At 51.9% G+C, this 17,272-nt stretch overlaps 1 protein-coding gene across 2 annotated transcripts in view; it reads left to right on the forward strand.

Moving 5' to 3' along the window:
• DOCK1 (dedicator of cytokinesis 1) overlaps positions 1-17,272 on the forward strand; it is a 465,334-nt gene that overhangs the window by 79,522 nt on the left and 368,540 nt on the right. For both annotated transcript variants that reach the window (XM_074297159.1, XM_074297160.1), the window contains exons 17-22: positions 5,487-5,590; positions 6,073-6,256; positions 7,021-7,118; positions 10,055-10,144; positions 11,155-11,255; positions 13,904-14,038. In XM_074297159.1, the coding sequence (XP_074153260.1) occupies positions 5,487-5,590; positions 6,073-6,256; positions 7,021-7,118; positions 10,055-10,144; positions 11,155-11,255; positions 13,904-14,038 (712 nt within the window). The remainder of the gene's footprint in view (positions 1-5,486; positions 5,591-6,072; positions 6,257-7,020; positions 7,119-10,054; positions 10,145-11,154; positions 11,256-13,903; positions 14,039-17,272) is intronic.

Raw genomic sequence — 17,272 nt, forward strand, 5'->3', positions numbered from 1 at the left:
GGGAGAAACTCGGAACAAGCCGGCCCGGCTGGAAGGACTCCCCGGGACTCTCCGGGAGTTCTGAGGTGCTTCCTAGGAGAAGGGCCACCTTTCCTCCCCCAGGACTGTCTCCGGCTCCACGGCTTCTTTCTGAATTGCCAGTGTCGGGGTCCTGACCCTTCCAGCCTTAACCTCGTGCTTATGGAAGTAGCTCTTGCCTCACTCACAGTGGCCTTCCTTTAGGAGAAAGTATTTTCTGCCGGCCCGCCTCTTCTGGGGAATCTTAGGGAAAGCTTTCTTTCCCTACTTGTTTGTCGAGGGGGATCTGACGGCTGCCCAAAAAGTTGCGTGCAATATTAATGGAAAGAAGTAGCTGAAATTTGACATCGTTTGCTTTGGAAAGTAGGAAAATCAAAGTCTTCTTGCCTTTTTCTACACTATCTCGGTGATTCCATTTTATTGTCTTTATATTCAGAAAACATTTAGACTCAGGCCTCTACGTGGAATGAAATGATGCTATTTGTATCTTTTATTCCAAAAATCTTTAATAAATAAGGCAGCCACATCCGGGTGACTCTTCAGCTGACCTCTCCAAAGTTATGCTACATTCATTTTGCTTCAGAGGAAAATAATAATGTCCTGTTGATTTAAAGGGGATTAAATCCACGACAGGATCCGCTTGCTCTCTTTTAAATTGATTCCTGTGTTTCTGAAGCCTGCTCTGATGTGATGCCGAGCCAGCCTTCCTACGTGCAGCCGTGCCGAGGTGCATGACTGGGAGCGCTTTGCTACCTTGCGGACTTTGTGGACGATCTGGGCCGCTCCTACTCTGGATCTGATAATTCCCTGTTGATAATCATCTTTGTTTAAGTGGTGATAGTAACTACAAGAGCACCAGAGCACTTTGCAAACATTATCTCATTTAACCACAAGACTGCCCCAGGAAGTAGTTGCTAGTCTGTAATTATTCCCATTTTACAGATGAGCAAGTCGAGGCAAATAGGTTAAATGTTTACCTAAGGTCACTATATGTGTCTGAGGCAGAATTTGGACTAGGATTCAGTTTGTCTCGTGGCTGGAACCTTGTCCGGCTTCTTGTATATGTGTGTGTGTGTGTGTGTGTGTGTGTGTGTGTGTGTGTGTGAGAAAGATGAAAGCTTAAGGGTCTTAGAACCAGATTAAGGTCTCACCGTGCCTGCAGGCAGCCCTGATTCATTGAATATTTAAACAATCAGTGGCTGAAAGCTGCCACATCAAATTCAGCGAAGAAATTGATGGAGGGACAGAGACTGTATTTGCTCCCTCCCTTTCTTACTCACCTGTTTTTAGGAATGGGGAAAAATTTATTGGGAAGCGTTTATTGCTTGACAAAGACATGACCTGCCGTCTGAAATGAATACATGACGGCCACTGGACTTTCTGCATTTGATTTGAAAATTCAGTAGAGACTGTGAAGGGCTGGAACTGAGCAAATGCACTTGGATGATGGAGCACGTGAGACTAATTGCCAATTGGACAGTTCTGTATTGACATGTGGGAAGGATGACCCTCCCCAACTATTGTGTGCTGGCTCCATTGGAGGGATGAAGAAGGGGAAGTGACTTGTGTGGGTGGAGTAGGAAAGGAAATTGAGGATTCTCCAGGCGGTGGGGAGAGAGGAAGGAGGTGTGGAGATTGCTAGATCCAATCCCCTGACAGCGACCCCAAAAGACCAAGAAGAAAGCTTTTTGGTGATCCTGACTCCCGCTGATTTCTGGGAAGACAGAGTTCCAGCAAGTGACATTACCTAAAGCTGAACCTCCACAACAAAACACAGGGATTTCTTTCCTTTTTTTTTAATTGAAGCTTTTTATTTTCAGATCGTATGCAAGGATAATTTTCACCATTGATCGTTGCGAAGCTTTGTGTTCCAATTTCCTCCTCTTCCCCCCCACCCCTTCCTCTAGATGGCAAGTAGTCCAGTATAAAACATGGTGATTTCTAAGAGACGTCTGGGACCTTCCTAGAAAGGGGACGTTGTGCTGGAGGAGCGGCATTTCCTCTTTGTGGCAGGGCCTTGAAGTGCTGGGACAGGTGATCGGGGCTACGCTGATGTTAGCAAAGTTAGGTCTTTCAGGTTGTCTTTATGGAAAAGGAGAGATGTTGGCTCGATGGCTAATTGTCCAGGGCGGTGCCTTTGGGATCCACTGGCTGAATAGCCCGGTAGCGAGAGCGGTTCATCTTAGGCCGAGGTGTCCGGTGGGAAGGCCCAGGGATCAGGCCGAGCCCTTTGCCCTTTGGCGCTTCCATCCCATACTTGGATCGAGGTGCAGGTGCCGTGCCCTTTCACTTTGTGGTCTTTGGAAAGCTGGAATGGAGGGCGATTAACACCTGGATGATTGACTGAGCTCCAGAAACATGTGATGAGCTAGAACATCTGCTTACATCTCATGAAAAATGGGGTTTGGGAAGCTCAATCTGCTCCATCAGACTACCCAAAACTAGAAGTCGCAGATAAAAGCCGGGGAGCAGATGTTTGTCTGCAGCCTTGGCTGGATCAGGGAGCTGTGGGGACCGGCACCGAGGACATGGGAGTCTCCTCAGGCCCAGGGCTCGTGGTCAGTTTGTATGACTCCCTCGGAGGCCTCATTTGTACTGGAGATTGTCCAGAGGAGGATGGTCAGGGTAGAAAAGGCCTAGATCCCTTTTATGGGGCAGGGAGGATGGATGTCTTCAAGGACTCTTGTGAAAGAGGGATCGATTTATTCTTCCTGGCCCTAGAGGGCTGAACTCGTCAGAATCCTAGGAAGTGCTGGACTCAATCTGGGCTTGGAGAACTTCCTAATTATTAGGATTAGCCCAAAGTAGAATGGATTGCCTCCCATGGTGGCTGGGCTCCGCCTCACTGGAGAGCTTTAAGCGAAGGCCGGTGGACCATTTGTTGGGGATAATGTCGAGGGCTCCTTTCAGCTCTGAAATCGTGACATTTCTGTGACATTATTCCCCAGAAAATGGGATTTTCAACGTTGATTGCCCACCATTTGAGTTGTCCTTCTGAGGTGCTGCTGGCTGGCTCAGGGGGCTCCACAGGTCTCCTTTCTCCTCTCTGTCACTGATCGCAAGCTCGATTGAGTCTTTTTCATTGAATTTTACTTTTGCTAAGAACTTAACTCTGTGCGCCGTATTTGGAGCACTTGCCGTCCCCCCACAAATCAGCCGTGGGTTTGTTGCACTGGGAGCCACCTCCTCAATCACAGCACTTAACGATGCTCTGATAAAGGAGAGTCCCTTATTTTGCTGTAGAAATTAGGAAGGTTCATAAGAGCAGCCCCAACTATATTAGACTTCACCGCAGGATCGGGGAACCCGTGTGTAGACAATCGCTGCCATTTATTCTTCCGAACGGCTCTTGCCTCAGTAAGAAAGCAGTCCTCATGTTTGTCGCTTCAGGAAGAGAGGGGCCCACACTTTTGTCCTGGGCCAGACTCGTTACACTCTTGACACTGCAGTTAATGAAGAACGAGATCCTACCCTGGGGAGAGCCTAGGGTTCGGTGTCAGGAGCCAGGGCTCAGTTTTTAAGTATTCGCCCCTTTGATCCTCACCAGACTGAGCGGGTGCTGCGCTGTTACAATTTTAGAGGTGAGGAAACTGAGGAAGACGGACGTCAGGTGGCCCGCCCAACGTAGCGGTAGTTACTCATGCAGACTTGGGCTTCTCGCTTCACTCCCTTGGCCTGGCCTTCTGACTCTTGTCAAGTGGGAATCTCGGGCTGAATGGCTCGGAGATCCTCCCTGGCTCTGGATCCTGTCCCCATCAGTCACTTCTTTCTAAGGGTTTGATCTTCCTCTTCTGAGAATTGAGAAGACGGCTGCCATCATGGCCGAAGTCCTTCCCACCTTAAGATCCGGGGCCCGGGGACATCCAAGGTCCTTCCGGCTCTGCCTTGCTGAGCCTCCGAGGGCTGAAGATGCTGCCGAGGTTCCGAGGCCCTTGAAATGGGCGTCTTCTTCATTCGTGTCCCTGCTGATCTTGTGGTGACATTCAGTGCTTAGAAGGATTGGATTCTTGTATCTGGAGAACTGAGCTCAGGGAGATTACAGTCAGCGTGCTGGGAATCGTCAGGATGTTTCATGGAGAACCCTGGATTCGGAGTCTTTCCTACCATATGATTTCTTTTCTGATGGTTGCTTAATTCCTGAGGGGAGCGTCTGCATGCAGAGAGGCAATAAACAGTTATTAAGCACCTACTGCGTACCAGGCCGGGCTGTGTGCTGGGCAGCCACAGAAAGGCAAGGAGCAGACCTGTCCTCAAGAGGTTCGCACCCTGTTGGGGGAGACAACAATGCAAACACCATTGTACGGAGAAGTCAGAGAGAGAGTGAATTGAAGGTAATCGACAGAAGGAAGGAGGTGTCATTATGGAGCATCGGTGGAAGATGGGATTTGAACTGGGCTTTGAAGGAAACTGGGAGACTTGGAGGAGGGGACTAGGATCGGGAGAAAGTGCCTGGATTTGGCAAGTGAAAGGAGGGGAGGTTTGCAGAATTATTTGTCTTTGGTCTTTGGAGGGGTTTCAGTTTTCTTTTTTTCTTTTCAAAATTCCCCCCCCCAGGGCAGTTGGGGTTAAGTGACCTGCCCAGGGTCCTACAGCCAGGAAGTGTTAAGTGTCTGAGGCCAGATTTGAACTCGGGTCCTCCTGAATTCAGGGCTGGTGCTCTCTCACTGTGCTCCCTAGCCACCCCAGTTTTATTTTTCACAGTGGGTTTTATCCCTCACTCCCTTGGGTGTATTTATGGACCTACATGGGTGAGACATGATTTTGTGTTGATAGAGGGAGGGCTTTCGTTGAGGGGGCCGACTGATCCCTGCGTCTGGTGGACGATGTGCACGTGGCAAAAATGTGTCTGCACATCCGAGACATGGACCGAAATCTTCCTCGTGGTCTGGTGCAGGGATCACTGGGTCCTTGACGCCTTTGTCCTTGGAGCACCAGGATTGTCCGGCCTTCCCAATGTGGGAGGTCTCTTTGTTGGAAGCTAGCGAAGGACCATAGGGCCGAGGTCTGGGATCTGGCGACGGACCGTAGGGCCGAGGTCTGGGATCTGGCGATGGACCGTAGGGCCTTAGTCTGAGACTCGCACCACGTGGAGGGCCAGCAGCCTTTCAGCCAGGTCACTGTGAGGGTTCAGAGGCCGAGGTCTGAGGGGGTAGAAGGAGGCCGCCATCAGTGACATTATTTCTACGTGAAGTATTGAGAACAGAGGGGAGAGAGGAGAAGGGGGAAAGAGAAATGGAAGAAGGGACGGGGAAGGGAAGGGGGAAGGAAACAAGGAAAAGGGGGGGAGGCAGAGCGTGGGGGGGGAAGGCAGTGGGAGCGGCAGAGACAGAGATTGCGTGCAGGGGACGCTGGCCCTTTGCATTCTGTTTGTCCAGCCTTCGGCCCCATTTTCCCACGATTCCTAAGTAATGCTGTGAAATAGCGTGAAGCCGAGCTGATTCAGAACCAGTTTGTGTGTTTAATTCCAGCTAAGGACAAGTCCGAGAAGATCTTTTCCTTGGCTTTTGTGAAGCTGATGCGATATGACGGGACGACGCTGAGAGATGGCGAACACGACCTCATCGTGTACAAGGTACCGTCCGATCAGCCCGGAGCCGTCCCGATTTCCTTTAAAAGGGGTCGGCTTCGGCCGGCGTCTCCCATTTTTATGAGAAAACTCATTATGTGTCTAAGGTCAATTCTCTGGGGTTCGGGAGGATCGTGGTGAAGTGGGAAGATCCCTGGGCATTGTGGGGAGCCCAGGTTGTCACAGAAACTGGGAGATGGAAAGGAAAGTGCTGTGAGGGCTGGGGGGGGGGGGTCAAAGACCAGTTAAATGCTTATTTCAATGCTGGACTGGAAAAGTCTACATGAGCTCATGCGTACAGAAGTGTGGTGCGAGTGAGTGAGTGTGAGCGAGTGTCGAATGTGAGTGTGAGTATGAGTGTGAGTATGAGTGTGAGCCAGTGTGTCGCCTGAGCGGGAGGACACGGGCACATGTGGGGCTGACTGTGCGCACGGCTTGGCGCCTTTTCCCCTGACTTTCCCCCGTCACAACGGGGACCCCCCTCGCAGGCAGAAGCCAAGAAGCTGGAGGACGCCTCGACGTACCTGTGCCTGCCGTCCACCAAGGTGGAGCTGGAGGAGAAGGGCCACTCGGCCACGGGCAGGAGCATGCAGAGCCTGGGCAGCTGCACCATCAGCAAGGACTCCTTCCAGATCTCCACGCTCGTCTGCTCCACCAAGCTCACCCAGAACGGTGAGTCCGGCAGAGCCGGCGCCAGGGCCCGTCCTCTCCTCGTCCTCTCTGCTCTCCAGCTGCGGAGCAGGAGAGGGGTCTCAGGGGGGGCGGTCTGAGAGGGCAGCCAGATGTCCTTGGGAGGGTCAGGGCTGCCCCGGCCTCTCCTCGCTCTCTCTGTTCTCCGGCTGCGGAGCAGGAGAGGGGTCTCAGCGGGGGCGGTCTGAGAGGGCAGCCAGATGTCCTTGGGAGGGTCAGGGCTGCCCCGGCCTCTCCTCGCCCTCTCTGTTCTCCGGCTGCGGAGCAGGCAGAGGGGTCTCAGCGGGGGCGGTCTGAGAGGGCGGCCAGATGTCCTTGGGAGGGTCAGGGCTGCCCCGGCCTCTCCTCGCCCTCTCTGTTCTCCGGCTGCGGAGCAGGCAGAGGGGTCTCAGCGGGGGCGGTCTGAGAGGGCGGCCAGATGTCCTTGGGAGGGTCAGGGCTGCCCGGCCTCTCCTTGCCCTCTCTGTTCTCCGGCTGCGGAGCAGGCAGAAGGGTCTCAGCGGGGGCGGTCTGAGAGGGCGGCCAGATGTCCTTGGGAGGGTCAGGGCTGCCCCGGCCTCTCCTCGCCCTCTCTGTTCTCCAGCTGCGGAGCAGGCGGAGGGGTCTCAGCGGGGGCGGTCTGAGAGGGCGGCCGCCACGGCGAGCTCCTTGGCCAGATGTCCTTGGGAGGGAGGGCCGCCCCGGGCCGGGAGGGTCAGGGCGGGGCCCGGTAGCTGGCCGGAGCTGATTTTGCTTTCTCTTGGCAGTGGATCTCCTGGGCCTTCTGAAATGGCGCTCCAACACCAACTTGTTACAGCAGAATCTGAGACAGTTGATGAAAGTGGATGGAGGAGAAGTGGTTAAGGTGATACACGGCCCACATCTCATATTCTTTTCCTCTTAGAGTTGCAGGGACCCTGGGGAGCCATTGAGTCCAAGCTCTCCATTTTATAGAGGAGGAAACTGAGGTCAGAGAAGTCCCCTGAAGGCATCCTGGGCATCGTAAGCTCTTTGCTCACGCCCTTCATTGGGTCCAAGCCAAACAGCGCTGACTCCACCAAGCCTTCTCATTCTTTCCTCCTTTTCCCCCAGAATTTGGTCTAGAACTCTCTCATGTACTCACCGGTAGCTGTGAGCCCTCTGGGTTGGGGCTTTTATTAAGCTCCTACTGTATGTATACAAAGAGCCGGATATAAAAGAGAAAATGAAATGGTGTCTGGCTTCAAAAACTTGTAGGTGTGGGAGCCATCCACAGACACGCACCAGGTGTAATGTCGAGAGGGACAGTGTGGACGGCGCTCTTCAGGCAAGAGCCAATGAAGAAGACGTCCCTGAGCTGCCTTGAAAGGCTCCGGGACGTGTGTTGGGTGAATGAACATAGGATGATCTTATTGGAAGAAGAGCAGGTGCTTTTTCCTCAAAATGATAAATTGGGACAGTTTGCCGACATTCTGCGTTTTCTTCTTTGGCCAATGGACGTGGGCCTACGGGGCCATCTGGGTCCCGGCCTTGCCCCTGGGCTTTCAAGCGCCGGGCCTGCAGAAGAAGAAAGGCTCATGTGAGCAAGAAGGAAGGAGCGCAGCTATCTGCAGCGGAGCTGGCTTTGTGGCTGGCGTCTAGCCTGAAAGGGAATGTCATTCTGCTCTTCCCAGAATTCATCCTCTGTCTGTTCATATGGCTTTTTTGGCAAAAGAACTAAGCTACATCTTAAGCCGGGATTAGCTTTTCAATTTCAAGTTTTTTCCTGATAGCAAAGAACCTTTTGGCCGATCCAAAGTGGAAACTGTTGGCTTCTGCAAATCTCGTTCAGATGATTAATTGATCCTCTCTCGTCGTGTGCTGGATCCCGTCCCCTCCGCTCCGGATGCTGGCCAGCTCGCGGCCTCTCCTTTCCGCTGCTTGTCACCCTTTCCCCGTCTCTCCCCCCGCCCGCCGAGGGCTGCCCCCATCTTTCAGGGCTTTCACTTGGCCCTTCATCCCCTCCAGCGGCCACAGCCGGTCTGCTAGCCAGCCGTCCATGTTTGCTGACCGACTCCCGACCTTTCCGCTTGGCCCGGACGGCTCTCGGGGCATTGGCCGGAGTTGACCATTGATCTTTTCCACTGTTCGGAGGCTTTTCTCAGTCCTCTTTTTCTTGATCCAGTAGACCCTTGGTCTCCATTCTTCTCCTCTCCCTTGACTTTTTCTTTTTTCATTGTTTTCCTCTTCGATGAAGTTCAAATGGAAACGGTCCTGGTGGAAGTTTCTCTCCTGAGATTATTCTTTTGGATTTAATGCAATTCATCATATTGTTCAACTGAATAGAATCACTTTTTTTGCAAGTGAATAATTAATAACACTCATCCCAGTTGATTGATTATTCCTTCTTTTTCTCCTCTGCTCCCTTGGGTTACTGAATGAATTCCCAAGTAAAATGGCCCCTCGCTGAGGGCAGTCCAGAACAGGCTCATGGGATGGTCACTTTGGAAGAGTCTCCGGTTCGGAGGCTCCCCCCTTTCCTCTCTTTCTAGAGCCCTCTCTTTTCCGCAGATGAGCAGTTGCTGGTTCCATTGGGAGGCGATCTCAGAATCGCCCGAGTCTCCCCCTGCTCCGTTCCTTGCTCCTAGCCCGTCCCGTCCCCTGCAGTTTCCCTTCCTTGTCTCTCCCGCCCCGCCAGGCTCCTCGCTCTTCCTCTTCCTCAGGAGTCGTCCCCACGACCTCCCCGCCGTTGCTCCTGCATCCTGCCTTCCCACCAGGCCGGGGCCTCTTGTCCATCATGGTTCTCCCTAGATTTCAGTTTGTGGAGAGTAAAGTCCAGTTTTTTAGCCCGTTTTTCACGGCTCTCCCCCATCGTGAAGCTGAAATTGGTCTGTAACCACGTCCTTTAGAGTTGACCATTGTATAATCTTGTTGTTACCATGTAGTGATCTCCCGGATCACGTTCTGAGGGTCACCCCCGGCCCAGGCCGCCCAGGCTCCCCTCCTCCAGACCTGGGAGCACAGCCCCTCATTGCGGGGGCCCTGAGGGGCCCCATTGAAGCTGTTGGCAGGAGGGGGCATTCAGGCTGGGGCTAACCCTAACTCTAACCCTAAATGCCCACTTGGAAGCCCCTTTTTTTTTTTTGAGAAGTCACCCCCTAGTGATCAGGCGGCCCAGCTGAGGCGCGGCCTGGGGAGTCTGTCCCGTTGGAGGCAGGCGCTCCTCCTCCCTTCTTTGGGTCCCTTCTCTCCTCCAATGCAGGTTTGAGGTGCCAGCGGCTGAGATGTGAGGCCCTTTATCGGGGCTCCAGGTTTTTCCTGACATTTGTTTTGGAGGGAGCTTCCTCTTAGGTGTTTCTGAGAACGGTGGGGAGAGGGGGAGGGGCTGCCAGAAGGAGAGCCTGGATTTTTAGCCATTTTCTTGGTGGACTTTCTGGTGGCCCAGAAAGGGCTCAGGGGGCCGGGCCGGCTCCTCCGAGGAGCGCCAGCTGCTGTGCCCAGTGGCAGTGGGGAACGGCGGAGCTCCATCGGGGAGGCCCAGAGCTGGCAGGGGTCTCTCTCCCGACCATTGGACAGTGCGGGTCTCTGCTCTGCTTTATTTATCGTCAGCGTTTCTACCTGTCATCGGTGAACTTGTCGGTTAATACTTCGATAACCCAGCTCTCGGGTTTCCTCTGTCACTGTAAAAGCTCATTGCTCATTGCTAGGCCGAGGAACCCAGGATACGGCAAGGACCTTGGCCTCTGGCCTGGGCTCAGTCGGTAGCTAGGTCCTTTGTGCTTAGTGAGGAGGTAGAGGGAGTGTGCTGGGGCCCCCCAATGACCGCCTCTCTGCTCCCCACAGTTCCTCCAGGACACGCTGGACGCCCTGTTTAACATCATGATGGAGAATTCTGAATGTGACACGTTTGACACGCTCGTCTTTGACGCTCTGGTAAGGACCCACCGTTCCCAGGGGCCTTCTCCCCCCGGGCCGTGCCCAGGGGAAGAGCCGGGGCCCGGTGCCATCCTGGCACAAGCAGACGCTCGCGGGCCCTCCCCTCACCACTGCCACAGGGCCTTTTGTCCTCCGGGGTGGACCCGTGGGGTGCCGGGGCTAATTTTGTAGAGAGACGGAGCACGTTTACATGCTCTAGACCGGGATGATAGAGCTCTGATGTGTGAACCATGTCATAAACTCACACGTTAGATGGGATGTCATAGATTGAGTGTTCAGTGTGGACACAGACACCGGCGTGTGTATGTTTATATACTTACACATGCACATCCGTGGGTGTGTATGTGCACATATGTGTGTACAACATGCACAGATACAAGCGACATGAAGTCTGTAAGGACACACGTACCCTCACTTATGTGTGTGTGTAAGGAGAGCTGGGGAGCTCGGCTGTGTGTGTGACACGTGCTTCGTATGTGCACTTATGTGTGTCTGTGTGTTTACACACATACCCCTGCATGTTGGTGGCCCACTGAGGGAGCGGCGTGGCCGCCTACAGCTTCCTCAGGGGCTCCTCTGGTCAGAGGTGGCGGTACCTGATGCGGGGCAGGGGAAGCCGAGGCCGGTGCACCCGTCCTCCCTCCCTCCCCTTCCTGCTGGGCGCTGCTCGCTATCCACCCCCGTGCAGGAGAGTCTCTCCAGAGGCGGAAATCCTCCTTTTAATGACAAACTTCATCATTTTGAGAATGGGATTTCCACGTGGAGGAAGAAAGCTACCCCAGCCCTGAGTGCCCGGGGGCAGATGGCCCAGGAGGTGGGCATGCTGGCCGTGCCCGATCCAACTCCCCAGGGGCATCTTGAGGGCAGGCAGTGGGCATCTCAAGTGGGCAGTAGGCATTGTGAAAATAGGTAATGGGCACCTCAAGAATGGGCAGTGGGCATCTTGAGCGGGCAGTGAACAGTGGCTTTTTCCTCAATGGGTCACGGGACGAGTGTTGCTTTGGCAGGTGTTTATCATCGGGCTGATTGCGGACCGGAAGTTCCAGCATTTCAACCCTGTGTTGGAAACCTACATTAAGAAGCATTTCAGCGCCACGCTGGCGTACACGTGAGTCACTTTCTGTCATTTTTGAACAAAACCAGGAAGAGTGCGTGAGTGTGAGTGTGTGTGTGTGTGTCTGTGTGTGAGTGTGTGTGTGAGTGAGTGTGTGTGTGTGTGTGTGTGTGAGTGTGTGTGTGTGAGTGTGTGTGTGTGAGTGTGTGTGTGTGAGTGTGTGTGTGTGAGTGTGTGTGTGTGACTGTGTGTGAGTGAGTGTGTGTGTGAGTGTGTGTGTGACTGTGTGTGAGTGTGTGTGTGAGTGTGTGTGTGTGTGAGTGAGTGTGTGTGTGTGAGTGTGTGTGTGTGTGAGTGTGTGTGTGAGTGTGTGTGTGTGAGTGTGTGTGTGAGTGTGTGTGTGTGTGAGTGTGTGTGTGAGTGTGTGTGTGTGTGAGTGTGTGAGTGAGTGTGTGTGAGTGTGTGTGTGTGTGTGTGAGTGTGTGTGTGACTGTGTGTATGTGTGTGTGTGTGTGTGAGTGTGTGTATGTATTTTGGGGTGAGGGTGTTTGTTATTTTTAGTTTCTCTTTCTCTGGTCTTTGGATAACCATAGATCAGGGATCTGTGAACTTGGAAAAGGGTCAGTAAGCATTTACAGAGCACCTGCTGTGTGCACGGGGCTCAGCACGTTGTTTAGAGATGTCTCCCCTTGAGCTAGGGGCTGCTCTTATCTCCACTGCACAGATGAGGAAGCTCAGAAGTTGAGGGACTTGGCAAGGGTCACACATGGTGCTTGTGGCTGGATTTGAACTCAGTTCTTCCTGCCCCCAGGCCCCATAGTAGCATCTTCTTTCTCTATTGTTGATTTTTCCCATAATCCAGTGCGTCTTATTTTATGCATTTAAGAATCCAGTCAGGCTTCCAGACTTCAAGGGGTCCGTGGCCCAGGAAGAAGGGTTAAGCAGATGAATAAGTCCCTTTTAAAGAAGTCCTCACTTGGGTGTAATTCAGTCGTTGCCCCTTCTTTTTGCCCATTTGTTGATTAAGAACGTCACTGGGGCGAGCACAGAGCCCGTCAGCCCTGCTCGGGCAGGGTGCTCCTCCGTCTCGAGAGCTTTGCACTTTCAGAGGATCCTGAGAATGGGTGACTTGTCCAGGGCATGTCGGTGCTAAGTCTCCCTGACCTTGCCCACTGAGCCATCCCGCTCACCTTCTTTTGAAAGAGGCCCGTGACATTTTAATCAGACGCTCAGAGCCCTCCTTCGCTTCCCTTCTGATAGTCTCTTCATAAGGACCCGCTGATGTGCCTGGGATGTGGCTGGGGGGTGTTTGTGGGATGTGGCCGAGAGTGTCCGTGGGACGTGGCCGGGGCTGTCCGTGGGACGGGGGCTGGGACTCGCCCCCTCCCAGTGCCACGCGGCTCGTCCCTCCTGGAAGTGGCCCCGCTTGGCTTCTTGCCTCACATCCTGAGTGAGGCTGACTCACGGTCTCGGAGAACGCCCCACGCCTCCAGTGGGTTTTTCCGGGCACAGGAAGGATGAGTGACAGCTTTTCTCTGTGACTGTCTATTTGTCAGCAGTGCCTTTGACAGCCAGCCTCGTTTGTTCCTAAGTGGGCTTTCAGAAGAAGAATATTCAGTAGTCTATTTAAAAACCGCTTTCCTTCAGGATGCTGGGAAGGCGGGCCCCTTCCAACACAGGTGCTGCCAACAGGCCCTTGTCAGCTAATGTAGACCTGGTTCCATTCTGCGCAGGAGACATGTTGGTCTTGGGGCCTAGGTTCCCAGGCCAGCCCACTAGGATGGAGCTGGGGATAATTTGGACCTCTTGTCTGAAGGAAGTCAGATAATAAACACTGATAATGTGCCTCCCCTAAACTAGACACAGGGCTGGACCTTGAGGATGTATGACAAAGGACAACAGAGTCCTCACCCTGGAAGGAAGAGGAGAAAAAGATGGGGGGGGGGAGAGGGTTGGAAGAGGAAGAGGAGAAGAAATAGAAAAAGAGGAGAGATAGAGGAGGAGGAGAAATGGAGGAGGAGAGATGGAAAAGGAGGAGAAGATACAGAGAAGGAGGGAAGATGGAAGAGGAAAAGGAGAAGAGGAGAGATGTAGAAGAAGGAAGAGAGGAGGAGGAGAGATAGAGGGAGAGGAGGAGAAAGAAAAGGAGAAGAGAGAAGGAGAAGAGGAGGAGAGATGGAAGAGGAAAAGGAGGAAAGATGGAGAAGGAGGAGAGATTGAGGGGGAGGAAGAGAAGGAGGAGAGGAGGAGGAGGAGGAAGAGAAGGAGGAGATATGGAAGAGGAAGAGGAAAAGAAAAGGGAGAAAGGCCAAGTTGGAGAAAGGGGAGGAGGAGGAAGAGAGATGGAAATGAAGGAGGAAAAAGAAGGGGAGCAAAATAAAGTGTAAGAAGAGGAGGGGGAAGAGGAGGAAAAGAGATGGAGAGGGAGGAGGGAAAAGAAGGGGAGAAAGACAAAGTGGAAGAAGAGGAGGAGAAAGTGGAAAATTTGGGGATTGCTTTTGGCTATTCTAGTTACCAAAAATGCATCTTCCTGGGGGGAATTTTGTTTTCCCCTCACCAATGATGCAGTGGGCGTGTGGGATCAGGAACTGATGTTCCACTGGAACCCTACGGGGAAAGGGCTTCCCAGTGCTCCCCTCTCCAAGAGGCCGCATCAGTGGCACTTGACGACTCATGGTGGCTCGTGTCTTGTGTTTGCCCAGGAAACTGACCAAAGTCTTGAGGAGCTACGTGGACAGCGCCGAGAAGCCCGGCGTCCACGAGCCGCTCTACAAGGCCATGAAGGCCCTCGAGTACATCTTCAAGTTCATCGTGCGCTCCCGAATTCTCTTCAACCAGTAAGTCCTGCTCGCGGCCTCTGGGGGCCTGCCTGGGCCGGGAGGGCTTCTTGGGGTGATTACATACACCCTGTTGGTGTGATGGAGGAGGCGATCTTGGGGTGATCACATACGCCCTGTTGGTGTGACACAGTAGGTGATGTTGGGGCGATCACATCCTGTCAGTGTTTTGGGGGAGATGTTAACAGGGATCACTAAGTGCTTTGGGGGGCTCATCGCTGAGCTGCTTCTCTCTGGTGCAGCGGAGGGAGGGTCTTAGGAGGGAGCTCAGAGGATTAGCTGGGAGCCGTGGCCACACACTTGGGAGTAAAAAAGCTCTTTTCTCCCAGAAAGGTGTTTGTGTAAAATTAGGCTGTGGCGCTGCGAATGGCGGAACACTCGGGGCTGTTGTTCTGCGTTCTGCCGCCTTCGGCCTCTCACATTCAGCCCTGGGCACCGTAGTGAGGGAGGACCTTGACCCATGACATGGGATGTGGAAGGAGGAGATTTAAGGGGAGCATGAGAACTCCCTTCAGATCTTTGAAGGGGGCCCCATGCTTGAGGGCTGAGTTTCATTCTGACAGGCGGCCGCAGGCAGAACCAGGGTGAGGGCAAGAAGGGGAAAAGAGCATGATCAAGCTTGGTTTCCAGACAGACTCCCTCAGCAGCCGAGCCACCCTGAAGCGGATCACTTTGGGCAGGAGATGGTCTCCCCCTCACTGAGGGTCTTTAAGCAGGGACTCGCGGCCTCAGGGAGGTGCGGCAGGAGGAAGGGCAAGGAAGAAGCATTTCTCTGGGAACCTCTGGGTGCCAGTCTTTATGCTGGGCATTTTACTGTGATTATCTTTGCACAACCCTGGGGAGGTAGACACTATTATTATCAAAATCCCCATTTTACAGGTGAGGAAACTGAGGCAGATGGAGATTAAGGGACTTATGATTGTATGATTAAGGTCATACAAGCCTCATTTGAATTTGGGTCTTTCTGACCTGTCTGCTGGGCTATAAAACTGGGACTTGCTGGATGCTGGCCTTTTGGAATTCTGGGAATATTCTTCTCCTTGCCTCTGGCATCCATCTTTCTGTCACCCCCCCTGCCGGGACCATTTTCCCTCTTTGTCCAACAAGGAAAATAAAACTGCCTTGTTAGGAACCAAGCCCAGGAATTCTGGAGTCTCCCCCTCTCCCCATTTCATTGGAAAAGTTTGTCCACAATTTTTTTTTTTTCATGGGGATTCTCCTTTGGAGTTGTGGTGCACATTACACTAATCACCTCTCTCTGTGTATAAATGAATCATCGTAAATGAAAGTGCTGTGAGTTTAAGATGGTTCCTGAAAATTGTAGGTAAAATGAATATATTCAGTGGAGCTAATGATCAGACCGAGGCTCCTCATTGCCCTGAAGTCCCTGGATGAGAAGAGGTGACAATTAATGCTCTCCGCCCTCACTCTGGGAAGGGACCGGTCCAGATGGCTTGTTAGTCTGACTTGGGAAGTCCGAGAAGTACGGTGGGGAAAAACCTCCGGATCGGGCCTCCCGTGACACGGGTCCCGATACTCTCTCCGCCATCTGTCCTTCTCCGTCTTCTTGGCAAAATCCTTTTTTCCTGCCCTGGCTTTCTTCGTCTCTAAAACGAGGGGACTGCCATCGGCGACTTCTCTGGTCCCTTCGGTGATCGGCGGCGGGGATTGATATCGCTTCGGGGGCCCAGGCGGGGCTCTTGCTGAGGAGGGCACCGTTGAAGTGGCAGATTCTTGGCAGCAGAACTGCCCCGTTGCTCTCCACGAGTAAAGAATCAGTGTAATATATTCCTATTTCAAAGCCCCAGTTAGGTTATTGAAAAAAATCAATATCTTCATATTTCCTCTGAGTCACATTCATGTTTATGTAGCTCTGCCTAAGGCAACCTTCATAAGAGCTAAGCAGAAATTGAGGGAATTTAAAATCCAATTTGGTGCACCATGATCCGAATAAAACCCAAGAAAAAAGTTATTTTCTGCGTGTGAATCTTCATAAAATTTATAAAGGGGCTAATGGCCATTAATAATCCATAGTTAGGGTACTGGTGAACCTTGCGAGGTAATAAACTGCTTTTGTTTACTCTTCTGTTCTCCGGGCTAATTAAGAAGGAAATATAATATAGAGCTTATTAAAAAGAAGATCTGATTTTCTTTAAAAATCAAGGCCATCTTTCTCTAGCAGTCTTTGGGGGCAAACTAGACTGGAATACAATTTGTAGACTGCATCCCAGTGACTAAACTCGGAATCTGTATGTGTTTTTATAGGTTGAGGGGAACAAAAAAACAGAGAGAGGTGTTCATATGTGTGTACATACTTAGAGTACATACATAGATAAATATATGTGTACATATACACATATCTCTTTTAATATACAGAAAGAGAGAGAAAACCCATTAGTTCATGGCAAATATGTGGACTATCCAAAAAGTTCCTCTCTGAATATAAACATTCAAATCTATCCAAATGCTTTAATGTTTCATAATAAACTTAAAAATAGAATTACAGACATTTAAACATAAAGATAATATTTTAAACTTTGAGACCACTGATTTCAACCTCCTTATTTTTCTTCTGACAAAACTGAGGGACAGATTAGGTAAGTGACATGCCCAGGGTCACACAATTAGTCACTGTCAGGAGCACGATTTGAATGTGCTGAAGAACAGGCTGTCCATCCATGGCTTGCCCATCACTGCCTTTCTCAGGCCTCCCTATTTTGGAGTATCGTCTAAGATCTTGGTCTAAGCCAGTGGTCCTCAAACTTTTTAAATAGGGGCCAGTTCTCTGTCCCTCAGACTGTTGGAGGGTCGGACTATAGTAAAAACAAAAGCTCCCACTCTGTCTCCGCCCCCTCAGTCCCATTTGCCATAACCCGGTGGGCCGCATAAACGTCCTCAGCGGCCGCATCTGGCCTGTGGGCCAAAGTTTGATAAGTCCTGGCTAGGACCTTCTTTCTGTCAGACTCATGTCCAGTTTCACCAGAAGTTCTTGTCAAATGGAGAGCTCTTTCCCAAACCTCGGGTTACCAAATTTAGTTATTTCTGCTTCTTTCTTGTTTGTTCCATTGATCTGTACAATTCTATTGGTCAATCAGTTCCAAATGGTTTTCATGACTGCTGCCTTATGACAGACAAATGTGCTGTGATTGTAATAGGAACGATGAGGTGAGGTATTATTTCTCCTTCATTTGACTGCGAAAGGGAAGGAGAATGATCACAGAGAAGGCCTGCGTT

This window comes from Sminthopsis crassicaudata, chromosome 2 (assembly GCF_048593235.1).
Source record: "Sminthopsis crassicaudata isolate SCR6 chromosome 2, ASM4859323v1, whole genome shotgun sequence".
Lineage (NCBI taxonomy): Eukaryota > Metazoa > Chordata > Mammalia > Dasyuromorphia > Dasyuridae > Sminthopsis > Sminthopsis crassicaudata.